The sequence below is a fragment of the Gambusia affinis genome, linkage group LG01 (assembly GCF_019740435.1).
Source record: "Gambusia affinis linkage group LG01, SWU_Gaff_1.0, whole genome shotgun sequence".
In the NCBI taxonomy this organism is placed as follows: Eukaryota; Metazoa; Chordata; class Actinopteri; order Cyprinodontiformes; family Poeciliidae; genus Gambusia; species Gambusia affinis.
This window is the reverse complement of record NC_057868.1, coordinates 2,662,278-2,688,952: the sequence shown is the minus strand read 5'-3', so window position 1 is coordinate 2,688,952 and position 26,675 is coordinate 2,662,278. Positions and strand designations below refer to the sequence as shown.

The 26,675-nt window shown below is 41.3% G+C and overlaps 2 protein-coding genes across 5 annotated transcripts; one reads left to right on the top strand and one right to left on the bottom strand.

Moving 5' to 3' along the window:
* The first annotated feature begins 299 nt into the window (after window positions 1–299).
* On the top strand, window positions 300–8,429 carry LOC122832015 (targeting protein for Xklp2-like). Of its 4 annotated transcripts, none has more exons than XM_044118422.1 (16): window positions 300–408; window positions 712–847; window positions 2,474–2,551; window positions 2,657–2,768; window positions 2,865–2,927; window positions 3,606–3,715; window positions 3,787–3,935; window positions 4,184–4,355; window positions 5,313–5,451; window positions 5,558–5,777; window positions 5,873–5,968; window positions 6,044–6,217; window positions 6,298–6,444; window positions 6,527–6,638; window positions 7,543–7,709; window positions 8,075–8,429. In XM_044118422.1, the coding sequence occupies exons 2-16, from the start codon at window positions 736–738 to the stop codon at window positions 8,180–8,182; spliced, it is 1,959 nt and encodes a 652-aa protein (XP_043974357.1). In that variant the 5' UTR covers window positions 300–408; window positions 712–735; the 3' UTR covers window positions 8,183–8,429. The 4 variants fall into 4 exon arrangements, with proteins under 4 accessions (XP_043974357.1, XP_043974356.1, XP_043974358.1 ...); XM_044118421.1 differs by having other exon boundaries at window positions 303–408; window positions 717–847; XM_044118423.1 differs by having other exon boundaries at window positions 319–408; window positions 678–847.
* On the bottom strand, window positions 8,286–26,675 carry LOC122831999 (procollagen-lysine,2-oxoglutarate 5-dioxygenase 1-like). The gene is given in 20 exon segments (XM_044118420.1): window positions 8,286–11,249; window positions 11,251–11,297; window positions 12,014–12,139; window positions 13,382–13,528; window positions 13,655–13,759; window positions 13,853–13,918; window positions 14,013–14,126; window positions 14,244–14,385; window positions 15,456–15,581; window positions 15,702–15,806; window positions 17,407–17,528; window positions 18,342–18,473; window positions 18,583–18,684; window positions 19,417–19,514; window positions 21,194–21,257; window positions 21,515–21,627; window positions 22,817–22,980; window positions 23,647–23,780; window positions 23,870–23,961; window positions 26,300–26,675. Coding segments are annotated over 20 exon segments (2,193 nt in total). The 5' UTR covers window positions 26,391–26,675; the 3' UTR covers window positions 8,286–11,146.

Genomic DNA, 26,675 nt, shown 5'->3' with positions numbered 1-26,675 from the left:
GCAGGCCCCAATTAGCAAGGCTCTGGAGAACTGATCTACACAAGGAGGAGGTAATTAAGCCATTTCATTCGGGTGTTTTGTACCTGTGGCACATCTAAAAACTGCAGGACAGCGGCCCTCGAGGACTGGAGCTTGACACCCCTGCTCTAGATGGCAGTTTTGTTTTTATTCTTTGCTTATTGAGAAAACATGTTTATAGTAATTCAGTGAAAATTGGCTGGACCTGTGACGTTTTGTGCGTAGAATTCGCTACGTAATACGTTTTTTGTATAAACCAATGAGCATCGAGTCGATGACTTACGCTGACAGACATTGGCTGGTTCGAAATGGACCGGTCTTTTTAAACGTTAACATCTCTGTCCGACGGTTGCGTTTTAACACTGTGATACTGGGGAATAGAGCAATACGGTGAGTTCTTCGGACTGTTTTTGACAGTAAATAAGTTCTCTTTATATTGTTTTGGGATATTCTTGCCAGTTTGACGCTTGCTCCAGTGGTCCAGTTACAATTAGGCGGTACTTTGAGTTCTATTTTTTTGAATATTGAGGACGTGTTACGTTCTGGGTTTTTTTTTTTTTTGGCTAACATGTTTTGGTAACCGGGGGAGGGGAGAGAGGCTGTACATGTAAAGTTGTTTATAGTTTTTTATTAACTCGGTCTAATAATTTTCCATTAAGGCTAACGAAGAGCTATTAAATGGATCTGTTTTAGAGTAGCTCTTGGAGAGACGCGATTATGGCCGACACAGACTCTGGGGAGACTTCTGGGCTCTACGACTTTGACGCCCCGACTCATGTTGTGGACTTCAAGGAGCTTTTAGACGCAGAATCCGACGACCATTGGTTTGGTAAGTGTCTACGAAACTCCCGAATCCAGCATCGATTCTAATTTAGCTGTCTGTTTACGTTCGGAAGCCCTTTTGTTGCGTTGTTTCTATAATTTGCCACTTCCTGTTTGAACTGAAATACGCGGTGGAGTTGCTAAACATTTTAAAAGACAAAATAAAACAAAACACCTACAGTTGTGTGGGTTATATATGTATGTATGTACTTCTTTAAATGGGATATAACTTTCTTATGCAGACGGAAGGTTTTCAGAAACGTGATGATTGTCTTGAACATCCAAACACATCTGCTAGATAAGTGGACGGATTCAAAATAGGTGAAAAGATATTCAAAATTCGTAGACAAACAACAATTTAAAATGCTAAACATTCTAACTCTAATGTTGTGCAAGATCTGTCAGCAGAATGGTGTATATATACAAAAGCTGATCATTTTGAGTGCATGTGGTGTTGTGGAGATCTGATGGCTTTAGAGCTGATAAGGGGGAGGGGGTTTTGTAAGGCCTGGCTTATTTTTCTCCCCAGCAGCCATACTACCTTTTTCAGTGACTCCTTCTGTTTAGGAGAACTTGGGGGGGGGAAAATAATATTCAATTTAAGTTGTCTGTCTTTTGGATTAGAGCCACAGGGGGAAAAAACAATCTGACCTTAAAGCATATTAACCAACTTTCCTGAAGAACATGTTTAATTTAACTTTTTTGTAAAAATTCTTTTTTCAGTGGTTCTAAACCTCTTCTATATGTTGCAGAGATAACTTGTTCCCATTTTCTTATAATTGTTCTTACTAATAATTATTTTAACAATGGAGAATTTTGTCTCTTCTGTCGATTAGTCAGCTAAAAAAAATGGCTACATTCTTCAGATTTTATTTAAACACTTAAGCCTGTTTATGTCTGCAAGCATTTGTATCAGTGCAAACCTTTTTATGAAGGTATGATGATTTTTAGAGTTAAGTAGATTGTGTTGTTTTTATGTTATTACTGATGTAACAGATGTCTCGTAAATTAGACAATGAGTCTCAAGAGATTTTTCTGTATAAATGAAGGATTCATTTAAAAAAATATCAACAAAAATACAAATTAACAACTCATTCCCTTTTCTAAATAAGAAGATAAGCATCTTATTTCCTACATTCAATCCCATAGCATTCCTCTCTAGCATGTTGTTGATCGTTTGTTGCAAAGGATGCAGCTACAGCTAAATGCTTAAATAAACCGTTTCTGCTCAACATGAAATACTGTGTTGGACTGAGCTTGTGATTATGTTTAACAACTGATAACTGGACAGCACAAGGTGGGCGAGTTTTACAGAATTTGAACTAAGTGAAGATAAAACTGCCACACAAGGAGTCCTGGGTAGAATTTAGAGTGTTTTTTTTTTTTTTTTGTTTGTTTTTGTATTTTATTTTTCTGATTAAATACTAAATGTCTTTTGGCATAGTTTTGGCTTAATTACTGCGGAGTATGTTCTTTCAGAAAATGGTTGTATTTTATTTAGTTTGTATTTTCTAGTTAATAACTAATTGATTTCTAAATTATTGATGATTTTCATCATTTATGTTCAATCTGATTAATTGTTACGAATCTGGACTCCACTTCATTGTAACACTCTTTGGACTGTCCTGAACAGACAAACATGCTGACGAAGCATTGGAGGCTGATCATTCTGGAGCTCATGGGGATAAAGTTGAGAAAGATGTGGAATCTGGTCAGTGCTTCTGTACGCTTGTCAACAAGATTAGAATTGTATCAGTAGGAATAAAAGATCTCTTTAGGTTGAATGGAAACTTATTGAGTGATCGCTTTGTTTCAGGTCAAAGCCAAGCTAAATGTGTCTCATCAAACATGATCGGCTCCAAGGAGGCCAAAAAATCAGGCCAGGCGAAGAGGGAGCCTGTCAAAGAACACCATGCACAGCCTCGCAGGTACAGTTTGTTCAGGAACTGTTGGTAAAGGATTGTTGTGTGTGTGTGTTACATATAACGTTAAAGATCTAAACTGTGACCTGCATTATATTTCAGGATTTCAAAACGTAAAGAGGCGAGCTGCAATGCGGCTGCTCCTCCATTAAAGAAACCAAAAGGGTAAGCAAACACCTGAAATTATTACACTTTCCTAAAAGAAAGAAAAACATCTCAATTTACCAACGAACCTTTATTTTTTTTGTCTTGGTATGTTTTATTATTCTTAGTTTCTTTGACTCTTTCATGTATTCTTGAGAAATCTTTTAATCTCCATTGGAACCTCTCAGCTGTGGAAAATGTCTGGATGAACCTATCGCTGCCTTTGTAACATAGTTCCTCCTCTGATCTACAGTTTCCAATATTCTGCCTCACAGAGCAGCCCTCCCACTCCGCTCTTCTAGACTAGTGGCAGCAATTAACAAACACCTGGTGGAACGGTGCATCTGCTGCATTACACAAACTATATCCTGCTAAGATCAGTGCAACTGAGAAGAATGGCAATTATGTTTTGCACGTAACTTAATAGAAGAGCAATGTGATGACCGTCTGAAGTCAGTTTATTTAGAAAGAACAGGAGTTTTTAAAGAGACTGAGGCCCGAATTTCAAGGCACTATATTACATTTCTTTGAAGTCCTATTTGATAAATACAGCATTTTTATAAAAACTGAAGTTAACAGTTACTGGATTGGGCTATAAATGGCACTATGTGCCTGGAAAACTCACAATACTGACCCTTTAAATTACAGGCTGAATATGTAAGTTGGTTTCTGTCAGCTGCATTGACTTTGTCCACACAGGCTGAGCAGCTCTGAAGAGCTGGAGTTGGAACGCATCAGGAGCCTGCAGAGGGAAGTTGCTCTGCATCGCAGGAAAAACGAGGCCAGCTACAAAGCTGCTCTGGCTGGCAGTGAGTGAAGACGACTCTATGCTGCAACGGACAACAAGTGTTTGAGAAATTTCAACGGCCTCTCTTTTCAGATCCACCACCAAAGAAGGTGTTGATGTCTGTGACTAAGCCTAAAGACTTCCGCTTCAACACGGAGTCCCGCATTAAAGCCTCCGCTTCATCAAATGCCCTGCAGAAGGAGGTGGATTTCATCAGTCAGCTGCGACAGCCCTCCTCACCTGTGAGTGACCCTTCACACACACACACACACACACACACACACACAATCAACGCATACACATCTGCCAGTAATGGCACATCTTCCTGTTCTGAAGCAAGACATCCAAGTTATCAGAAGTTGAAGGGCAGTAGTCCAGACCTGTCGGCTTATCACCTGAGATTGTTCTTCGATTGAAGTCGTTAATCGGATGTATTAGGGGTACAAACTGATGACACACTTCAGCTGAGTTGTTTATGTTCTTTTTAAAGGCCAAGGCGAGGAAAGGAGCCACGGTGCCCAAACCGTTCAACCTGTCAGCAGGTCACAAGAACTGTAAGGACGGGCCTGGTGTCTACGTTTCCATGGCTCAGATGGTAGAGCAGTTCCAGAAGAGGACCCCCACCCGCTACCACCTGCACAGCCGCAGGACCCAAGAGAGAGGTGAAGCAAGTTCAGGCTGCGTCTCTAGTCTGAAGCTTGGAGCTGAGATGTTTCTGATGTTTTTGTGTTGGTTAGAAACCTGCCCCTCACTCACTGTTCTCCAATATTGTTGGAGATGGAACCTGTTTCCATGCCAACACTGGAGCAATCGTCTAAAGAGTCATTAGTGGTTCACGTCTTGAGCTTGGGATCTTTTTAAAAGGAAATGGATGATGGTTCAGATAAGAGTAGTCCTGGGTGATATGACTGGATATAAAATCAGTTTTGTTTTTGTTTTGGTACCAAGTCAGATTTCTGATTTTTCATGCTTTTCTTTTCCTTAAAAGAAATTACAAATGACAGAAAATATCTTCAGAAACGGGCTAGGATTTGAACTTGGAACTGTTTCGCTGCAAGCCAGAAGTTCAAAGCAAAATACTAATAGAAATATTAATCCTAGTCTCATTGATTTATTGTCCAGCCCTTTCTCCATCAATTTAGCAATATAAATCGCAATAAACATGCGATCAATATCAGTGGATATTAAATCATGTAGAATATTCAGTAATACTGAACCAGAACCACATGGTATTTTGGTGGTGTAGGCAGAGGAATGGGGTTAGTTGCTCAACCATCTTGGCAAGGTGGGTGGTGTCACTCACTTGTTGGTTACCTAGCAACATGTTGAGTAACGTATACAGCAGCATTTTCAGACTTCACCAGTGTGCCCCTTAACTGTTTCAAAATAAAAACATTGTGGTGTGAAAGAAGAGGAGGGAGAACAGGTGTTTGAGAGGAAACTGTTAAAACGGGAAAGGTCACATCAGTTTGGCAGTAATTCAGATGTGCAAAGCCAAAAACTAATTGTCAGCTGACATGAAACCTTTGTACTGCAATAAATCTTTCCACCATATCAACCAACTCTAGATGGAGATATGGTCATTCTTGGGTGTTAAGTCTCTCTTGGACTTGTTTCAGGGCCGTCTCCACTGAAGGGACAGCACCTGCACCTCACCCAGCCTCACTCCCCCCAGCTAATGACCCGACAGAGAAGCCGTCAAACTTCTGTGAAGAGCAGTGCAGAGCTGGAGGCAGAAGAGCTGGAGAAACTTCAGAAGTAAGAACCCGTCTCTAAAGAGCTCATCATTAGAGCTGGAAGTTCTGTCAGGCGTCAAACTCCTCCCACAAGTTCATGTAAGGAAGTTTTGTGTGTGTGTGTTCAGGTATAAAATCAAACCCCTGGAGCTGAACAAGAAGATTTTGGAAGGCCCCGAGGAGCTGAGGAAGCCAGCAGCGAAGGAGCCCACGGTACCTGAAGGATTTGAGCTGGAGATCGAGAAACGACTTCAGGAGAGACAGTTGAACAAGAAGTCGCAGGACGGGGAGAAGCCTCACAGTTTCAAAGCAAACCCCCTGCCCAAGAAGGTCCTGGATGGTGTTGTGGTGAGTCCCTCCAGAGGGTTCATCTGGAACAATCTTATCTGGAGAACTTCAAACCATTATAAGCGTCTATAAAGCAGACATTCTCCTGTGGGCAGGGCTTACCTGAGAAGAAGGTAGCAGGTCTAACTATACCAGAGTCTCCAGCATTTGCCCTGAAGAAGAGAGTCCGTATGGAGCGCAAGGTTGAGGAGGTAAGGAAGGGCTGCCTTTTCTGGGCCACCTGTTACTCTGTCGCTTCAGTTTGGTGACCTTGTTGTTGTGTTCAGGTAAAGCCACCCTCACCAGCCAAAGCCGTCTCCGTCCCCCACTTTGGGGTTCCGTTCCAGCCGCAGCTCCCTGAGAGCCACCAGGTGGAGGTGTGTCCCTTCTCATTCGAGCAGAGGGACAAGGAGAGACAGGCTCTTAAGGAGAAGAGACTGGCAGAGTTGCAAAACGAAGAGGTGGGGTTTCGTTAATCCAGAACTGGAAATGTCACTCTACAGAGTCCATATAGCTCATGGTGTGGCTGCACTGGTTCCAGGTGCCGCACTTCAAGGCCCAGCCACTGCCAGACTTCAACACAGTGGTCCTCCCTGAGAAGAAGAAGCTGGAGCCCACCAAGCCCGAACCCTTCAGGCTCCAGATCGACGAGCGAGGAGCAGGCAGGCTCAGGCAGTGGGAGCAGATGGTAGGACAGGCCGCCTACGGCTGACTGTGCCTGGGACTCGTGGCAGAGTCTTCTAGCCGACTGACTGTCCTGTGTCCTGCAGGTGAAGGAGGAGCAGAAGCAGCAGGAGGAGGCGGCTACGTTCAAAGCCAGGCCCAACACAGTCACTCAGAAAGAACCGTTTAGACCCAAGAAGGAGAACCGGACATCAGTGGGTAAGTTAAGAAACAAGCCTGTAGTGAAACGATGATGACTCAGGCTTGTAGTTCAGCTACTGATGTGGCATTACTTTACTGCCTACAAGAGGTCGTATTGCTAAACTACCAGGTTCTGTAGAAAATGACCAAGAACAATCATGTTCTGAGTCCTTGTTCACACACAGCTGTGTCTGAGTGTCTCCACCACATCATTTAAAATATTGTGCACACGGGATCTGTTTCAGAAGTTTTCATCTACATGCATCATTAAACATGGCGCCAGGACATGTGGCATATTGTCAGATTATTTCTCAGACTCTAAAGCACTGGACCCTCAAACACAGACCAAAATGAAGATTTGAGGAAACTTTGTATTTGTAAATCATTGCAGAATCCACAATGCTGACTAAAACGTTATTTTAGTAGGAAACTGGGACATTCTGCTGGAAGTTGGAACACCCTCTAAAAATAAGACTTCAACCTGGTAAAGTGGGAGCAACTCTGACTACCCCAGTTGTGACTTTTAAGTCACAACATGCCGGCTATTCACATAAAAAACTATGGGAAACTGTCTGATGGCATCGCAAAGAGCGTCTTTACATCTGGTTTTCTATTACTGCCCTGACATAGAAAACTAAAGTCAAACTGAGTCTGCAAAATTTGACTGTCCAGACTTGCTGTTTCTTGGATTTTCTAAAGAAGTTTATTTGTGTTTTTTCTTTTTTATTTCACTATTTACTACATCACACATTGACTTTAATGTTAGTGATCTGTATTATGAGTGGAGGACTGTGTAGGAACCCTGCTCATGTGTCCTGAAGGCTGCTCCAGCCTTGTTAATGATGCTGAAGCAGTCTTCAGTGGCGCCACTCGCCGTCATAATTCTGGGCACCTTCTGAGAAGACTTTTGATTCTTCCGCAGTGGTGGAGCCCTTCCAGTTGGCCACAGAGTGCAGAGCCCAAGAGTGGCAGGAGTATGAGCATCTGATCAGTGAAAAGGAGATGCTGAGGGCGCGGATTGAGGCAGAGCAGAGGCTGGAGGAAGAGCAGAGAGAGAGGGAGGAGATTGCCAGGCTGCGGCAAGAACAGGTGAGCTCCTGCCTGGGTTGCTCTGCGGCTGCCTGACTTGGGTCTGGGGCTTTAGGAATCCAATCATTTTGTACCTTTCCGGGGTGGAGGGGCATATTTTGTGACGCATCTAGCTGTATGTTGACTCAAACTGGGAAATTCTTAAGACTTTCACTAACATTTACAAACTGGGCTCCAGTTGATTCGCTCTCGACTCCAGAAGCTGGAGTTAAAACAAGTATGCACATCAGAAATGTAATATGTTGACTCCACCATTAGGAGAGATCTCTTTCATGCTACAAATTGATCCATTTCTAACTGTGGGAAGCATTGATTAAATTTGCCTTAGAACCACTTTACCATGTGACATTTCCTCCTGCCTTCAGGTCCACAAAGCTCAGCCCATCAGACACTATAAACCTGTCGCCGTGAAGAAGAGCGACGTTCCTCTCACAATGCCAGAGTCTCCAAACTTCTCCAAACGCTTCCGGTAACAAGAAGCAAGATCTCTTTTATGGCAGCATCTTTTGCAAATATGTTTTCAGTTTTTAACTGTTGCAATGAGGTGGCTGAAAACTGCTTTTGTTTATAGTTCTACTTGATCTCTGCTAACCTTTCTCTCATATCTTGAATTTCTAGTGAGTTTCTTGGTAAATTTTAGTGTTTTTTTTTTTTTATTTTGTTTTTGACATGTAAACTTCCACATGTAGTACATTTATGTAATAAAACCTTTATCCGAAATCCTAGCTTGTCACTAAATCCAGAATACAAAACTGGCAAAAATGATTTGGTGGGGCAACCCGTGTTTGGAGGTCTTGAGTCCTCGACGTGACCGTCGTGGGTTCAACTCCCGGACTTGATGACATTTGCCGCATGTCTTCCCCTCTCTCCTTCCCCCTTTCCTGTCAGCCTACCTTCATATAAGGGACACTACAGCACACCAAAAAAATTATTTGGTATTCCATTTCAACGTTGCTGTTCTGGCGTGGCTAACAACAAATATGAAAATGACTATGCACTAAACCTGTGACTATAATTCAGCCTTTACTCTCCTCAGGCTCAAAACAAACAGTGCAGATGCAGTTTAGCATCAAAAAATGTTTCTGTCCAGCAACAAACCTGAGCCTTTAACAGTCATACAGCTCACATCTGCTAAACAATTTGTATTTTATTTAAAAATTGGAGTCTGAAGGAACAATAGAGAGAATGACATTGCTTGAAGTTTCCAAAACCAATGATGGTTTGGGCTGTCATCTCCTGGTTCTGGTTCTCTCATTCAGTCGTTTTTCCCCACAGACTCTCCAATAGGTCAATGCCATAGTTGCACTAATTCAGTATAGGCTTTCTCTTTTATGAAAACATTGTTTGTGTGTATGTACTTTAAAAAAAAGCCTTTATTTTATACTTGTTTTAAATATCTTTGAGAACAAAGCTTCTTTTGTGGACAAACTTTGGTTAAAAAAAAAAAAAGGATTCTGACTTTTAACTATAAGCTGCAATCTTACAAGAAATAAAGGCTGGGGATATTTCATTATGTGCAGTGAACCTATATGAATTTCCCTTTCTGAAATAGGTGAAAATGCTCATTTGCATTTATTAAAAAATAAGTAAAAAGCTTTAGGTGTTCTGGCATTCCTGGAGTAATTTTGTATTTCCTACAAAGGTTCACAGCCATTCTGTGTCTACATATGTTACATATGTCTGTTGTTTTTGCTGAGGTTTGCTGGAGCAATCCAGAGCCAAATCCTTCCAAATGCACTGGTAACCCCAAGCAGACTGATAGATGCTGAGTTAAAAAAAAAACTAGTGGTTATTGGAGGATTTGTAAATTTAATCATAGTAAACCTTTGACTTAACAAGGGAGAATTACTTTTTCCACATCACCTGCTTTGTCTTGGATAGCTTTTCTTCCCCTTGATACATGAATGGTAGTAATGTTGGTATAAATGACACCAGTATGAATATTTGACTCCATTCATCCTTTAAGGTTGATGCTTTTGAGAGGAAAGTGAGGAGCCTGAAACACATCTTGGTTGGCTTCCCCGCTTTATTGTAATTTTCTCCAAACCTCTCCCATAAAACACATTCAACTTCTTAATGAGACAAACGGTGTTACAGATCATTTCCATACTGCAGCGCTGACTCCAAACATCTGCAGGTAGTCCAGCTGTTTCACATCTAGCATATATATATAAAAAAAGAATAAATAAACTTACTTTGGAGTATTTCAGTAAAACGGCTAGGATACAGAAAAAGGCACTGGTGATTTAAGCAAAGCTTAACATCAAACTAAATATATCTAAAAACTAAGGATTTTCTCCTGAGATTCTGATCCATAAACCCCGACCTACTTCACCTCCTGCTGTGAGCTATTGTTGCTGCTAAGATGAATGTCTGGATGTCAGAGAGGATGATCAGTTACTTGAAAGGAGAATAAAACGATTTGTTAAATCCACTCCAAGCTGGAGCGTCGGTGGTCCCTGGAGAATCCATGATAAATCTTCAGTTTAAAATCAAATGTCTGTTTGTAAACTTCTGTATTACAGTGGCCTACAAATCCCAGGATGCATGTGCACCCATAACATTTGTTCAATTTATTTTTACAACTTACTTTGAGGAAGAACTGGGAATGATGACATTTTGTGGGTTGCAGTATCACGTTTTTCAGAGGGTGACCTTACATTATGTTACTATTATATTACTTGAATATGGTCATGAAATATTATCCATCATGGCAATTATTTCTGTGACATGTGTTGTCCAGCAAAGTTTGTTACTGCCGCAGGCCTACATGCAATATCTCAGTTGACCACCAGGGACAGCCTCTTGAAGAATAATTTTGTATTTGACCAACTTCCTTTATTTATCCCCACAAATCCAGTAAAAGTTGCAATTTTTATTTTAAAAAAATTGCTTTTTACACATCTGCCAAAACTGTCACTATGTTGTGATATGAGACTGAACAAATCTCCTCCCTGGTGTCCTACTGCCATCTGTAGAAAAACAGCCAGTTGGTCAGAAACAACCAATCAGAGTCAGGAGGATGGTTTCACACTCCTTTTCTGTTTAGTTCTGGGACTCTAACTGGAACACAGCTGAGGTGAAATGTCATTCTCCACTTCCAAACTAACATGATTTTGCCCCTTTGGTGCGTTCAATGAAACATGAGAGCCTGGGAAAACTGCTTCAAATAAGGCACGATTCATTGAGAAATCTTTAGATCCCCATCTTCTTTACGTTCCCAGTAAGTTGTTGTATTTTCACATGTTAGAATTGAAACTTACCCAACTCAGTTAGTAAATGATGACGAACTACAGCTCACAGTCAACATAGAGTATCGGTGATTGAACTAATTAGAAATGTTTTGGAGACAAAGATAAAAAAATTTTAAAAAATGTCAGATTTTTTTTTTGGGCATCACAGTGTCCCATACAGTCTGGAATATGCTGTGGTGAAGTTCAGGGATCCACAAAGGACACTGCAATGTAGCGGACCCCCGCAGTGGTGGGCAGGCCTTCGTGGTAGTGAGTGAGGCGGCCGGGGTGCATGAGGGCCCAGCCTGCGGGGAGCCTGAGAGCAGTCGTATCGGAGGAAGCGGCATCCACCACCCTGCATCCATAAAACACTTTACAGCTTTCACTCTAAACACACCTCCAGAAAACAGTCTCTAAAGATAAAGAACTTATCTTAAAAAGCTTTGGCCTGATGTCAGCAGCATGTTTCAAGAGGAAACCCGGGTTTCCATTAGGCCACTGAGGGGCATTATCATTAAGAAATGAAATGTTTCTGACTGGAGTTTGGCAGAAACAGATTCAGTTTTTGAGTAGTATTTCTTTCCAGTTTGAAAGAAACGCTTTTGAGATTTAAGCCTAAATGATATGTTCTGATAGATCTGAAGGATGCAGAAAGCCATCAAAGCTCCACACCGTTTTTTATTTACATCAGGGGCGTCAAACTCCAGTCCTCGAGGGCCGCAGTCCTGCAGTTTTTAGATGTGCCACAGGTACAAAACACTGGAATCACATGGCTTAATTACCTCCACGTTGTGTAGATCAGTTCTCCAGAGCCTTAATTATTCTATTCAGGTGTGCTGCAGCAGAGGCACATCTAAAAGTTGCAGGACTGCGGCCCTCGAGGACTGGAGTTTGAGACCCCTGATTTACGGAAATAGAATTTCTCAATCTGGAAAGACGTCAAACTTTAAAAACCAATATAATCAGTCACTTACATGTGATTTCATCTTTTTTCTCTCGTTGTCAGGAGCTGTGACTGTGATTGCTCCAAAATCTATGAGGTGCAGAGTAGAAGGGCCACCGTCTGCTTACCTGGTAGTCAACGCCGGCTTGATTGAGTGCAATGTTTATAGTGAATGTAGAGGCGTCATGATGCGGCCGCAGAAAGGGCTGCTCGTCTGGCTTGTATCTAACTATGAAGGCCAAGTCAAACTGAGCCTGCAAACACAGAGACACAGCAGTCATGCAGACGTAAAAGCCTAAAACCAAACTAAGAACTGGAACTTTATTAATTCCATCACTTTATTTTAGCAATGTAATGTTTGTAATCACAGACATTACTGTGTCAATGCTAAATTGACTTGTTGCTGAAATTTACTACAAATAACAGCCAATAAACGAGCCTCACATTGCTTTAGGACCGATGCAGAAAATCCCCATGAATTTGTTTAATTTGAAAGCTAATTTGTAGTTTGGCCACAAGGTGGCGCTACAGGACAGTGCAAAGTGCAAAATCCCAGCCTGTGTCCTGTACTCTTTTAGTGTTGTCTTCATTATTAGTACATGAAACAATTACTAGTTTCACTAACGAGTTAATAGTTGTCAGAATTTTGCCACAACATGATGTCATGTATACCCTAACAGAAGCTGCTCCAGGAGCTCTGCTAAAGGCTGGCCCAGTTCATTGTGTCTCCTTCAAAGATGCTAAACTCTAAATATTCAGTTCACCTGGAGGCTTTCCAGATCCCTATTAAACCATCTTAACAAGAAGAAGTCTTTATTTTCACAGTTCAGTGCAGCAGTAAAGGCTGGCTCAGGAAGCAGCCATTTTGTTTCCATCGCTTCAACGATTCCTGTTCAGAGGTAAAAACGGCTAGACTGTATTAAGAAGTAAAACGCTGCACAGCAAGTACTTTCTGATTGACTTCTGCAGAGCACTATCAGGAAAACCCCAAAAGGTGTTGCTTTTCAAGACAAACGGTATGAGCCCAAATCCTTGGCAACGCCTTCGTTGCTTAGTATTCTGCTCTACAGCGGAGCCTCATCACTGACAGCTCTAAATCACTGGGATTTGTGACATGTTTGTCAGAAATGACAACAAACGTGTGAAAGAATCAGAGTCTAAAGATATTTTTTCAATCGGATTGGTTTAGCATGGCTATGTGGAATCAGGCCTCAGTGACCCTGGACAGATCGAAGCACCACAGGTGGACGGATGTTTGTTAGCTAACAGGTCATTCGTTGAGCTCAGGAGCAGTTTTTGCCTGAATGATGTAAAAGTCAGCCCAGATCCAACTCAGATCTCAGGATCTCCTACAGGGGTACAACTGAGCATAACCAGTTGAATGCCTTACTCTGGTTGCTAGGAAGCAAAAGATGAGGAAATGAGGGTGGATCAGGACTTTTGGTCCAACATTCCTCCCAGCTAGCAGCAGATCATTTAGGGTTCAGAGGTCTCACCTTGGTGTAGTACCCAGGGAACATTTTCTCTGTTATGGGTGCAACAAACTCCAGCAAGAACTTTTGCCATTCCTTTTCAAAGTTGACCTGGTTCATGTGGATGTCGATGGTAGGGACGTTCTCATAGCCCCCCTGGATTCTGGTGTCCTGGGAAATAAACCAATCCAAATGTATCACTGAGGGACGGTGAATACTAGCAGCTATGTCCACTCTGAGCCTCACTGATGCAGGTTATGCAACGTGAAGGATGAACACACCCATGCAACAGCTTACCACATTTCCCCCTCCTGACCACTTGCCAAAGTGTTCCATTTCTTCAACGAGATGGTTACAGGCCACATCAGTGAACACTGGGAACCAGTAAACATCTGGACATGGCTGGAGAGGAGACAGAAACGATCAAGCCCGGGTCAGAGAGTCATTTCAGTTTGGTGGGTTCTCTGTGGAATCTGGCTTCAAGTTGCTTCTCACATTTTCTATCAGTTTGTCCTTAATCATGCGGGTGTAGTTCTCGTGGATGTAACGTTCCTGCCAGTCCTGAAACACACAGAGACAGACCACACTCCGATCAGTTCAACACTATCCGTCCGTCCGTCCATCCAGGCCGTCCATCCAGGCCGTCCGTCCTTACCAGAGGATTTTCAAAGATCTGCCACAGATCATTGTGAAGATGTTCTGTCTTGTACTTCTCTGTCGACAGAATGCGGCCAAATGTGTGTAAGTTGTTTACGTACATGAAGACACCCTGGCAAAAGGACAAGACAGAGTCGCAGCTTTAAGGTTATGGAGAAACTTTCCATAATAATGTTTAACAAATCCCTTGAATCAGAGTGTAATTTTGAATCTCTGCTGTGCTGAAGACCTGGCTGCGAACGTTGTGGCAGAAAGCCATGTCGGGGTCTAAGCTCTCTGAGGTAAACAGTTGGTAGTCCTTCAGCTCTGCCTGCAGCAGGCTCGCCTTCACCAAGTAGACGCTGGAAATGTACGGTACATTCCACAAGCCCCTGCAAAAGAATTTCAAAGCAAACAAGGATGCGACATCAGGAAGAGACTGACAGAATGCTGCAGATTCTACAAGACCGTGACAGAACAAGGCTTTTACAAAAGGCCTTTTAGGACTGTATTAATGTCCCTCTTTACTGATTCTAGAATCGTTGCAACCTGTTGGAGTAGCTCTTTGTATAATTTTTTTTTTTCTTTATTTGGACAGTTATTCCTCTGGTTTTTGATTCTGTGCAGCTGGAAGAATTTGTGCTCTTGTATTTTTACGATTATGTTTTTAAAAGTAGTTGCAGCTGGTTAGCTTCTCAAAACCTCAAATAATACTTGAACTTTGACCCCCAAATCTCAGCGGAGTTGAAAATGAGGCATAATAATGGCTGTGGAGAGAGAAGGAGGACGTTCAAACCATCTTTTTCAATCAAGATGGATCTTGACACGGCCAGGAGCAGCAAAGGCAAATGAGAAGGACTAGCAGAGCTTGACACCGACTGATGAAGTCATGCGGGACATGACCTGTGAAATATTGCGTCCATACATTAAACTGTTGCCATGTCATGATATCATGAGCAACAGTCTTCAGTCAGAGGCCTATTCGGATTCGCATTAACACTGACTGCTACCAACAATCCCTCCTGCCCACAGAATCACCATCCACAGTGACTCTCCGGAAATACCTGAATGATGCAAGTCCCCGACAGCAAAGCACATTCCTTTAAGAATAAAATATTTTTAATTGAACTGAAATATTCTTTAATTATTATAATATTTTTTAAAACAGACAGTAAAAACTGTCTGTTTTCTGGTTTGATCCAGAAACCGGTTCTGTTTCGTCTTCCCTCTGATCATGTCTGGATCTACAGCTGGCTTCAACTTTGACCTTCTCTCTCATCGATACTTTTCCCTCCAGCATTGCTGTTTAATTGGGTTTTTTTAATCACCACTTCAGGCGTTTCAGCTTTAGAACTTCCCAGTGGTTGGATCGATCTAAGTAAACAGAATTTTCTGTTTTTTTGATCATCAGTCTACCCAGTAAGATAGCATTCAAGTCCTTGGGGGACACCAGCAAACTCACACTCTCCGTCCTTGGACGATGTCCACGTAGTCCTCAGATCGGGCGTAGTAGCCGTCCTCGCTGAGCGCCCCCCAGAAATTGCTCCACAGTCGGCCCGCTCGAGTTATCATGGGCGCCACGATGGGCCTGGGGGACAAGTTCAGGCATGAGGGCGTGGCGACAAGCAGTAAATAAAGCCTTATAGTTTGCACTGCAGGAATAAAATCTGATCTTTAATTAATTAAATTTTTTTTAAAATGTACTTACAGGTTTTGCTTAATCAAGATTTTCAATGTGTTCTCGTTCTTTAGGACAACCTCAATGTCCAAGTTGAAGAAATAATCACACTCCTTGTCTTTCCGGCACATGTCACTGCAAGACAAAGCAGAGGTGCCAGGGAGGTTAACCCTCTGCAGGTTTTTAACATTTCAACTACAATGAAGTTTTCTGCACCGTCATCTGTAAAATGGAGTCGACAGCTCAGGCAAAGCCAGGGCCCCGGAACAGTTGGCGTCAGATCTGCTCTGATTTATTGAGACCACAGAAAATACAGGTTGGTTTAGGGGTGTCAAAACGTTTTGTTATGAGTATTTGCAGGCCACATTTTGGTTAAACTTTTCTTGCAGCCACTCAACAATAAGCTGAGGATTCGCTCTCTTTTTTAAAAGAATTTAGTACTTTAAATCAACAAATAGTTTTGTGTAAATCAGTGAAGATCCAAAGCTCTTTGCCTCATTAAAGTAAAAATGTCGCGTTTGAATTCATTTGGCCTCAAATGGGGGACAAACTGAAAAACATTTAGTCTATTCTCAGTAATAATAAAAAAAAGATAATTTTTTTTTACATTTCTTTTGTCATCCTTTTTGTCTGGCTGTGTGTATAAAACTGCATAATATTCTTCAAACTAGAACATTCCTGAAGAAACTTAAACAGGGCTTGCCAACGTGTGCCCGTTAGTTGGAACTCAGGGTTCTGATGCTAAAAGTTAGCATTGATGCTAAGCTTAGCTAAAATGTACTAAATAGCATGTGGAGAATCACAAGCATGTTGACCAGCATGGACTTACTCCATTAAGTATGTTAAAAGTAGTGTATAAGCTAAAATTAACCAGAATGATAATGTTAGCCTACATGTTGTCACTAGCATGTTGTCTTGACTTCTTCCATTTAGTGTACTAAACATAGATAATACATAAAAAAAGAGCTAAAATGCTTATTTTGGAGAAAAGGCTAAAGCCTACTGGGGGGCAGTGAAATGCTAATATCTCTGCTGATGTTAACCTGAGGAAAAAAGTTAGCTAAAATGTTTATTTTACAGTAAAGGCTAATATTAGTGCACCGCCTAAGACGAACAGCTAAGGCGGTGCACTAATGAACATTCCTGTGAGCATTTCACTGCTCTCTCTATGCATTGCTATGGCAGGCCCCCATAATTTCTGAATTTCTTCAAGTTTATTAGTTGTCTCATTTTATAGGTTATGTTTTCTACCTGTTGCTTCCTAGGTTTACATGTAAGCAGCTTGAAAGCTTTAGGCCCTGGTTCATAGCATCATTGTCTCATGTATTTGAAGGGTTTTTTTCAGCGTCCTCACCCAGAATTTTGTGAATCTCCTGTTAATAGGCCTCGTTTGTTCCAATAAGGAAGGGTTTTTGTTGATAGATTGCACCTGCTCCCATCTTTCTAAATTTTTCTCAGCTAATTTAAATTTTTGGGTTTAGAAATAAATTAAAATCACCTGCACATATACACGTAACACTAGCTTTTGCAGCAGTAAAACTAAACGGGACTCATCCTTTCTTGCTTTTATTCCCACTCATTCTTGTTGAATGAAAGTAACTTTTAGCATATTAGCAACTTGGACTAGGGGGGCTTCTATGTCTATTGATGCAGGATAACCTTTCTATGCTGCCAAAGTGGTTGCCATGACACTGGAAGTTGTTAAAAAATGTTTTGAACATAAACTGAAACTCACAAGGCCAAGTCACGAGCATCTGCTCCATCCATCTCCTCCTCAGGCCGGATGGATTTTACATCCTGGTACAGACTCCCATGATTCTGCAGGAAGGAGCTGACCTGCTGCTCATGATGAGGCTCCTGCAAGAACAAAAGATTTAATGTGTTTCTTATGGACATTCACCTCTTTTCTCTGTAGACAAAACAGGAGAGACAGGACTGTTCATGTTCGCAATGTGGCAGCTGTAGAACCGCTGAATGTGGATTTGCACCAGGAGTACTGCAATTGTTTCTTCCTGTTAAATACAGTGTTGACACACAAAAAATAATAATGTTTCGATTCTCTTCACAGTGGTTCCTTCCACAGAAACACTTTCACGACTGAGAGAGAGTTAGAAATAAAAAGAGAAAGAATGTCCCGTGGAGCTACTGTTTCAGTTCAATGAAGCAAAAAAAAACCAAAAACGGCTGCCTTTAACCCAAACTTCAGAACCTTTCACTACTGAAACATGCCTACCTGTTAGAGTCTTTAATAACATTAATGACGCCACTCTTCAGTGAACTGGCTGGTCTACAGGCTGCTGGGCTTCCATCCGTATCAAAATCTGCCTTTATGTTCCCCTTTTACAGTAGTTATAATCACCAAAATTATTATTTCTATTTGCTAAATGCCACAATAGCAAGAGAAACAAAATGTTTGAAATTTATTTACCGTATTAATGTCTTCAAAAACTGAACATTAAGGCCTGATTTAACTTCAGACAGTGAGGAAAAAGTTGGATCCGCCTAGGATGTGATTCTAAATCCAGGATAATAACAATACACTGGCCATTTCATGCTATTTTGTTCTCAACTCATTCCACTATGTAATAGATAAAGATTTTCAACTGAAGTATTTTTATCCAATGTGATGTAGGACGTGTTATTTTTTGAGAAGTGTACATCAGGGGTTACCCGGTTGGAAATGAAGAGCTTGAGTCTGTTCTTCGGGTACTGGAGCTTCAGAAGACGTTCGAAGAAGACAGATACAAATGGCGTTGGCTGCTGAATGAAGATCCCGATCACCACCAGAGGGTACTCACTTTCCTGTAGAAAACAACAACAGACTTCATCCGACTACTGTTTTGCGCAGACTTAATGTATTTCATGGAAAACCTTGTCGGAAAAGCTGTGGCTGGTCGAGAACTGAGCTGACCTTCAGGGATGAGAGTGGACGCAGGTTCTCGAGGCAAGCGGTGCAACCGGTCTCAAACGTCCACGAGTTGGGGACGTAGTTACCCAGGTAGTTCATCTGGAGCTGGAAGACAAACGTGTTCCTGTAGGTCATCACGTCACAACTGGGCATGCACCGATCTGCTTTTCTCAAGCCGATACAGATATCTGTTCAGTGTGGGCCGATGCCATTCTGATACAGAAAAACAGGGCTGACTTGACTTAAATGTTCTCTTTTCTTAAAAACAGAAATAAATGTGCGTAATTACTAATTTATTTGCGAACTCTGCACCAGCACAGCACACTTAAATACACCGATAGCCCTACAAGCTTGGTCAAACATATAAAAACAACACAACTTTAATTTGTCCAGTCAGTGCAACTAGGACTACAACAGCCCAAGTAATGTAAACAAGAAAGGAGCTGAAACTGACAAAAACAGTAGGTTGATCAAACATGTAAAACATGAAATGCAACAAACCTTTTGTCAACTGGTTCAGAAAGTGCAATTAGTAATTCTAAATGTACAGTAAAATAAATAGCTCAGAGCACAGAGCATTGAATTCTGATAGGATTTGCCCATATGGATCAGGCAAACCCATCTAGAGTTTTTTTTTCAGTACCAGAACCAGTGCATGTATCAACATTGGATCTGTGCATCTCTAGTCACAGCTTAAAAAATATTTTACAGGCTAAACTTCTTCTGCCAACAGACTGCTGCTCATGTACTCTGGGTAACTACTTCGTAGTTGAAAGTCGTGGGGAAAGCGATGGAGTCCAGTTTAGCGGCTTCATTCCTTTTCTCTATCTGTAGTACCTTAGTTGGTCCGTTTCCATGGAGGATGACGGGCAGCGTGTCATACTGTACATTTCTGGCCCGAACTCGACCGTCTTCAAACTTCAGCACCACCTCATCTGGAAAGACAAACATAAATAGAACCGAGCAGGCACAACATTATGACCGACCTGCAGCTCTGTACAGCTGAACCCGCATGAAGCTCCTCTGCAGTTTGAACCCATTTGTGGGATCCGGACAAACTCACAGGCGTGGTATGTTTACGGCACATTTAAAGGCAGCAACAGCTAACCAACATGATAAACTGCCATAAAACTATGAAATATAAACACGTTAAAATAACTGCCTAAAATAAAATGGGTTTTTTTCTAAACAGAGATTTAAGGTGGTTCCATGGATTAGTTGGCTCCACCGCTGAAGCTCTGTCTGGCAACAGCTCAATAGTGGACCTGAAGTTCTGACAGGATGTGTAACAGAATTAAACTGGATCCTGAAATGAACAGAAAGGCAGTGAGTGTAGTACAGTGATCCCTCGCCACTTCGCGGTTCACTTATCGCGGATTCGCTATTTCGCGGATTTTCATAATGCAATTTTTTTTTTGGTGCATTGTGCTCTGCATTCTGATTAGCTAAAAACTCACTCCCGCTTCTTGTATCAAAACATGCTATTGTTGTACTATCATTTTGTCGTCTCGTGCAGTTATGTATGCATTACATAAAACAGCTTGGCAAATTTACATTGTTGGCCAAATTATCTTGTAATTTGAACATCACCTAAACCCATAATGTAGAAACGGCCTGGACCGACAAAAGCACCTTGCTAATTGTAAAAAAAAGTTTTCTATTTCATGGATTTCACTTATCGGTTCATTTTCGGAACGTAACCCCCGCGATAAACGAGGGATTACTGTAATCAGCACAGGCTTGACAGCGTCTGTTTCTAGTCTAAAAGCATTCAGCTGTGTCTTGGACAGGTTCACACCTGCTGAGGTGAGACTCTATCAAGACTGGCACACAGAGTGTTGCAGTAATTCTAGCAAGATACGACTAAGGCAAGGAGGTCTTATGCAGATGAGTGTGAATTTTATGGCACTATGTCACATGTGGGGTACCCCAAAGTTCAATTCTGGAGCCCCTTCTGTTTAACATCTACACTCCCACCAGCTCAGGTTATCAGAAGCGAAAAGATTGTTTACCATAACTACGCATATGATGCACGGCTCTACGTTACGATGTCACCAGGTCGTTCCGACGCCACCCAATCACTGCTTAGAGAAAGTATAGAACTTTCTCCAGCTGAACTGAGACAATATTGAAGTCATTATCTGTGAACCTAAAGAGGAACCATCCAGAGTCAGCACACAGCTTCAGTTATTACAGCTGCTCAAAACCTGGGTGAAGAGATGAACTCTGACCTGAACCTTCAGAGACACATAAAAACAGTAATAAAGTAAGGCCTTCTATGACATGAAGAATATTTCCAGGATTCAGGGACCAATGTCTCAGCAAGATCTAGAGAAACTCAAAAAATGTATGGTTTTAGCTTTACTTCCTCTGATCTACAAAACTGTTAGCTGGAAAACTAATACGTCTCACTAAAGGTAAAAACACCAATAGTTATTTATTCCAGGAAGGAGAATGATGGTTCATATCCTCCCAACAGAGCAACAAATATAAAGGGATGGGCTTTCAATCCTACTTTAGTGTCAGAGTGACATGTGGCCACTAAACTGAATGGTGGAAAGCTGGTTGACGTGTTGAAAGACTCTCCTTATTTGGCCTCATTTTAAACACTCACCAAGAGCGCCGTGAAGGTTCTGGAACAGCCTGCACTTTGTGTCCAGGGTGATGTTTAAGGCCTTCTGAAAATACATTTAGAAACAGTCGAGTGAGTTAAAATGATCAGTCGATTGTTTACATTTTCAGCTTCTTCGTGTTGTATATGTAAATATTTATTCGTGTATTCTCGTCCTGCAAGCTGAACTGTGACTGAAAAAGGAAAAGTTGTGCCACCGGCAGCTTTTTAACATCAAACACGTGCAGGACATGTGGAGTCTCATTAGTTGTAGCTGAGTGCTTTGATTAAAGGGGCTCGTTTCTGTAATTACACATATCTTACCCTTCTAGCTGGATCTATGTAAAGCTTTGTGAAGAAGAGCTGGTCGCTGTCACTGTCTGCTCCCGTCCAGTTAGCAACCATCTCTCTGATGTTGGGAAGGTAGCCCATGAAACCTGGGAACCAAATAAAGTCAACAAAACACCGCCTGACTTCAGTCACAACTCGATGGAGGTGTGGGTGCGTGTGTGTCAGTTCCACGTCGGCGGTACTAATGAGGGCTTGGAGCCACAGTTTTACAGGCTCCACAGTCAGCAATTCACCAGACTGTAAAATCTACCAGCAGCCACGTCAGCAGCTTCTGTGCACACGGAACACCAGTCAGACGCAGAAAGTTTAAATAGAGAACGCCGAATTGAATATTTCAAAGAGCATTGACACACAGAGAACGACGACAGGTGGTGGTTTTCTCCAGCAGCAGGCAGCAACAAAAGTTGAACACTTTAGAACTTTCTTGTGTTGCGCCATTGGACCAAGTGTGCACATCGAAATTTCACATGCACAAATGATGCTGCTCACTGGGCTGCAGGAGGACAAGTGACTGTTGCCTCATCGCACAAGTTCCATATGAAATTATTGGGAAGGAACATTTTTAAATGAATGTTTAAATCAAAACGACTTGCTTTATGCTGCACGTCCAGGAATGTTAAATCCCTGAAAACTGAGAATCTTCAGACATGTTTGGTTTGAGACAATAAAACATTTTCTTAAACATTTTTTGAGAGCGTACTGGTTTTCAATATGGGCAGTTCTCCAGGGCAGCATAAGAACAAGAATTAGAAAATAAAATATATCTTATCTGTCAGTTGTCCCCTGCACAAGTTTGCTGCTACTCGTATGTGTGTGAAGCGGAGTAAGTTTCTGTTGAGTGATGGGAAATTATAGCACCTGCTTTCAGATAGTTTCTTTCATTTTAATTGGTTGCAGTGTGGCAAGTGTGCACAACTGTGTGGATATTTATATTTCAAGCTTACAAAGTTTAGGTATGGTGATTAAACGTGACTAATCACAGTGCCAGAGTTTGTTTAATCTGATTATCTGATCGATTGACAGCACTTCTTAATTTGTTACATGTAATCAAATTAAGTTTGTCAAACTTAATCTACTTGCATTTGCTTAGCATGGGGACTTCATAAACTCAGTACATTTACTTGGATAAACTGTTGTCGTTTTTCAGTGTAGCAGATAACACAGTCTGAGAAAACAATCCATGTTTAGCTGATTTAAAGAACTAAAATATTACTTTTGTCCACCTATCATAGTTGTTAGCAGTAAGAGCCACGTGATCCAACCGGGGTGACCCACCTCCTGAACCCAGAAACCTGTTGCCCTCCCTGACATGGGGGTACTTGTCCTCCAGGTGTCTGTCTGGCCAGATGAGGCTCTCTGAGGAGAACACCACCTTGTGTTTGGCCTGCTGGAACTTCCTGAGAAGCTCTTTAGGACCCGAGGCAAAAACCACGTCGTAGCTGAGCCAACAAGGGAGAGAAAGAAGGAAACATTCAAAGCTCGATTCTGGCTTCACTGTGTGAAGAAGAAAAAAAAAAAAGGCTGAGAAGAGCGCTATAAATGTGAGGAGTTAAGGTAGTTAAGGTGCCAGTGGTTTTAGATTCAAAGACTAGAGTTTTTGAATAATATTGCTTTTTTCCTATTGTTATCCCAGAGATGTAGTTTACGTGAACGAAACACATTTCCAGTGAATGTTTCTTTTAAAAGGATCGTTTGGGATTTGCAGCTTTTTTGAATACAAAAAAAACTAGAGTGATTTGACCTCACCTGAATGTGGTCAAATGGACCTATTGGCTATAACACACTTCGGCTATAACACACTGTCAAAAACGTACAGAAAATGAGAACCATCACAATAAAACTAAACATGGCTAATTTTACATATGCAGGACTCTTTCAACCTCTGACTCCTTTCCATTTTCCTTCAAAGCAGCCAGATGGTTTACAAGTGCAATTAAGCTTTCTAAATGTCTTTAGCTGGACTTTCTCTGAAGTTGACCATCTTCAGAGAAATGTTCTCATTTTGTATTGCCCTTCACTTAGACCTATGAAACATTCCGCTATAAAAGCAAAAGGGAAATAATAGACAAATCAGCAAGAAGGTTAAATGTGAGAGTCAGTCCCACCTGTCGATAAAAAGGATGACCTGGTCCTCGGACTTTATCTCCACCACAGCATCTTTCAACAGGCGAACCTTCTGACCTCCTCCTGGAGCCGACATGTAATCACCTCCCCTCCACGTCTCGCCTTGGCCGAGCACCTGGAAAAACAACACAAAATAGTTACAATTAGTGTTTTCTCTTTTTTTGTTGTTGTTTTACACAAAGATATAGAGAAGCTGTGACTTACTTTTACAGTGTAGTTGAAGTGCTTGGCCGACCTCAGGAAACGCCTGAAGCCATCTGTCTCTTTGGTTGCAACAGTCAAAACTAAAAGTTTATCTGGAAGAAAAAAAATTATGAGATGGGAGAGCGGTCAAATGGTTTGCTTCATGCCCTACAAAATATATACTCTAGATTCTAGAAAAAAATTTTACATAAACATATAAACTTGTTTGTTTCAACTTTGAAATGTTGCTTGGGTGTAAATTACAGGTTCTCCTTCACAGAATAACGGGTCTGTTCACAACAAAGTAAGAAACTGTTGAGCTAAATGACTCTGGGCACAAGCACAGGGCTACGTTTGCTTTGGCAGAGAACCAGAAGGAAACACAAACCAAACTTACAGAACAGAAGCAATTAAGTCTTGAATTGTTTTCATGTCAGCACAAAAAAAAAAAATACCAAAAATGTCTATTTGGTTCATTATTTAATTGTTGTAGCAATGCTTCTAAGCACTGAGTGTCATACAGTTGGAAACCTTTAAGTGGTATCACATTAAATTGAGCAGTAGACTTAAGAATCCATGAAAAATTTGCCAAATCCTCTGACAATGTCAGACAAATTATTCTGCGATTGACATTTATCTCTCTGACTGAACTGTGTGTAACCAGGTGGACAGTAGATGAAGTCCTGTGGATCAGCAGGAGATTGTTTGACTAACTGTCCTGTAACCCTGTCGTCACTGCTCAAATTTCAGAACTCCTTCCTAAATTTGGGATTGTTTTTCCCAATTTGCATGTCTTCCAGTCCGATTTGATGTAGATGTTTATCACTTCCGGTGTGATTAAGTGTATAAAGCGTGTAATCTTTGTTTTCCAGAGCTCTGTGTGTAAACTACTTTGCTGTAAATAATACATTTGCAAAGACAGTTTGTCTCTTCACGATTTAGAACTCATGTTAAAAACAGTAAAACACACCATTTATAGGAGTTTTAAAAAATGAATATAAAAAGATGAAGTTAAAATCAAAGCATGGTCTTAGCACCATGCAGCTTTTAGATGTATCCCTAGTCCAACAGTTCTCCTGAGTCCTGCTAATGACAGTGTTACTCATGTGTGCTAAAATAGAGACACATCTAAACATTGCAGGATATCGACTCCAGCTCCTCTAAAAACTCAGAACTGCCTATTTTACTCAAATGAACTGAATTTAAAATATTTCCAAATGTAACTGCAGAAAATGTAGACCTATCTATTTTTGAAAGTCTTTTTATTTCTTTATCATTTGCTTCTAAATTAAAAAAAAAAAGATACGTCTGGAGAACGATAGCCGGTGTTGCAATGACATAGCAGGAGCACATAAGAAGCGCATTTGATATGAATATTTATAACTGTAATATCTGAACATTGTAAATATACAGTCAGTGTGACGGGCTTCTCTCTGAAACGGATTCAATTAGCTGAGAACTATTTCGTGTGGTCTCTTTGTTTCTTTAGCATCACTTCTACATAGTTCAAGCTTTGACAATAAACGACCATAATGCTATTAAACGTTGTAGATATTTGATGATGTAGAGAAGAAGCTGTGGGAGCCGGAGGCTATGTTTAACCAGAGCCCTCGGTCCTCTGCGGAATCCCGTCCACGTCAGCGACATGGAAGAGATTCTCATGGCGCCGAAGTTAGCCTCTGCCAGGACCATTTCTTATAGGGAGCCTCAACTATTCATAGTTCAAAATACTGGAAACTAAACTGGATTAGTAAATATTTTACGACTGTGTTTTGGAATAAAATAAAAATAAAACAACTTCCTCCATTCTATTGTAATCAATTCTGGGTTTGGCAGGTAGGCTACTGTCTTCAGCAAGACACTATACAATGTTGTCTTAATGCTAAATCCTCAAAACATTGCAACTCTCGTTTTTGTTTTGAACAAATAAATTATTCACATATATCTGATTTTGCAGTCAATGTACACTAGCTCAGTCATGTTTAAACCTGTCAAGGTTGAATCACTAAAATCAGTTAAATAGTTTTTTATTACGTGTGAGTCAGATGTTAACTTCAGGACTGAGTTCTGAGCTGAAAGCAGCTAAAATATATATATTTATCACAAACTACACTATATGTAGATTGAAAAGCTTTTATTAAAGTCCCCAGATAAAGTAGTTTAGCATGAATAGTAATAATAATTCGGAATGAGGAAGTCCCAAAACTGAAACCCGTAACGACTAAAACACATTTTTCTAACCAAACTGACGTTACTGCGTTGCAGCGTTTTAACTGCAGCGAATCTGCTGGAACGTTCTCTAAGCGAACCGATATAACCGCAACTACCAGAAGACCGAGCGAGTTTAACTTCACCCGGAGCCACAGAGGCTGGTGAGACTGAGAGTAGCTGCAGCCTGAGCGACGTAACCCGGTGGGAATGTGAGCGGGGGCTCCGGAAAGCTCCACTTACCCTCCGGTATACGCTGATCTCCACAGTTCACCAGCGAGGAAAGTGCACATAAACATATCCATGAAAGGATGGGAAAACATACGAGTTTCATTGTTAATCAGAGTTTACGAAATATATAGCAGAACCCCAATGTGTGCGAAGGTTTCCTATGTGCTGCCTGGTCCCAGACCGAGAGCCTCACTGGCCGTACACCCTACAGAGCTGCCTGGACTTTTTTACCACCCCCGTGTGCCTCTTCCCACCATTCCACTCTTCCTGTCTTTGCAACCAACGGTCCCTTCACATCCGTGAAAAAATATTATAAAACTTTCAGTCTTGTTGAAGTGGCGTTTTTTAAATGAAAACTACTAGGTCACGATGTAAATGAACCACCCTC

Bases quoted from the DNA above. Each gene is read 5' to 3' on its own strand.
- LOC122832015 (XM_044118422.1), top strand. From the start codon at position 736: ATGGCCGACACAGACTCTGGGGAGACTTCTGGGCTCTACGACTTTGAC. The intron at 3,716-3,786 runs GTGAGTGAAGAC...CTCTCTTTTCAG, and splicing joins CAAAGCTGCTCTGGCTGGCA to ATCCACCACCAAAGAAGGTG. The intron at 5,778-5,872 runs GTGAGTCCCTCC...TCCTGTGGGCAG, and splicing joins AGGTCCTGGATGGTGTTGTG to GGCTTACCTGAGAAGAAGGT.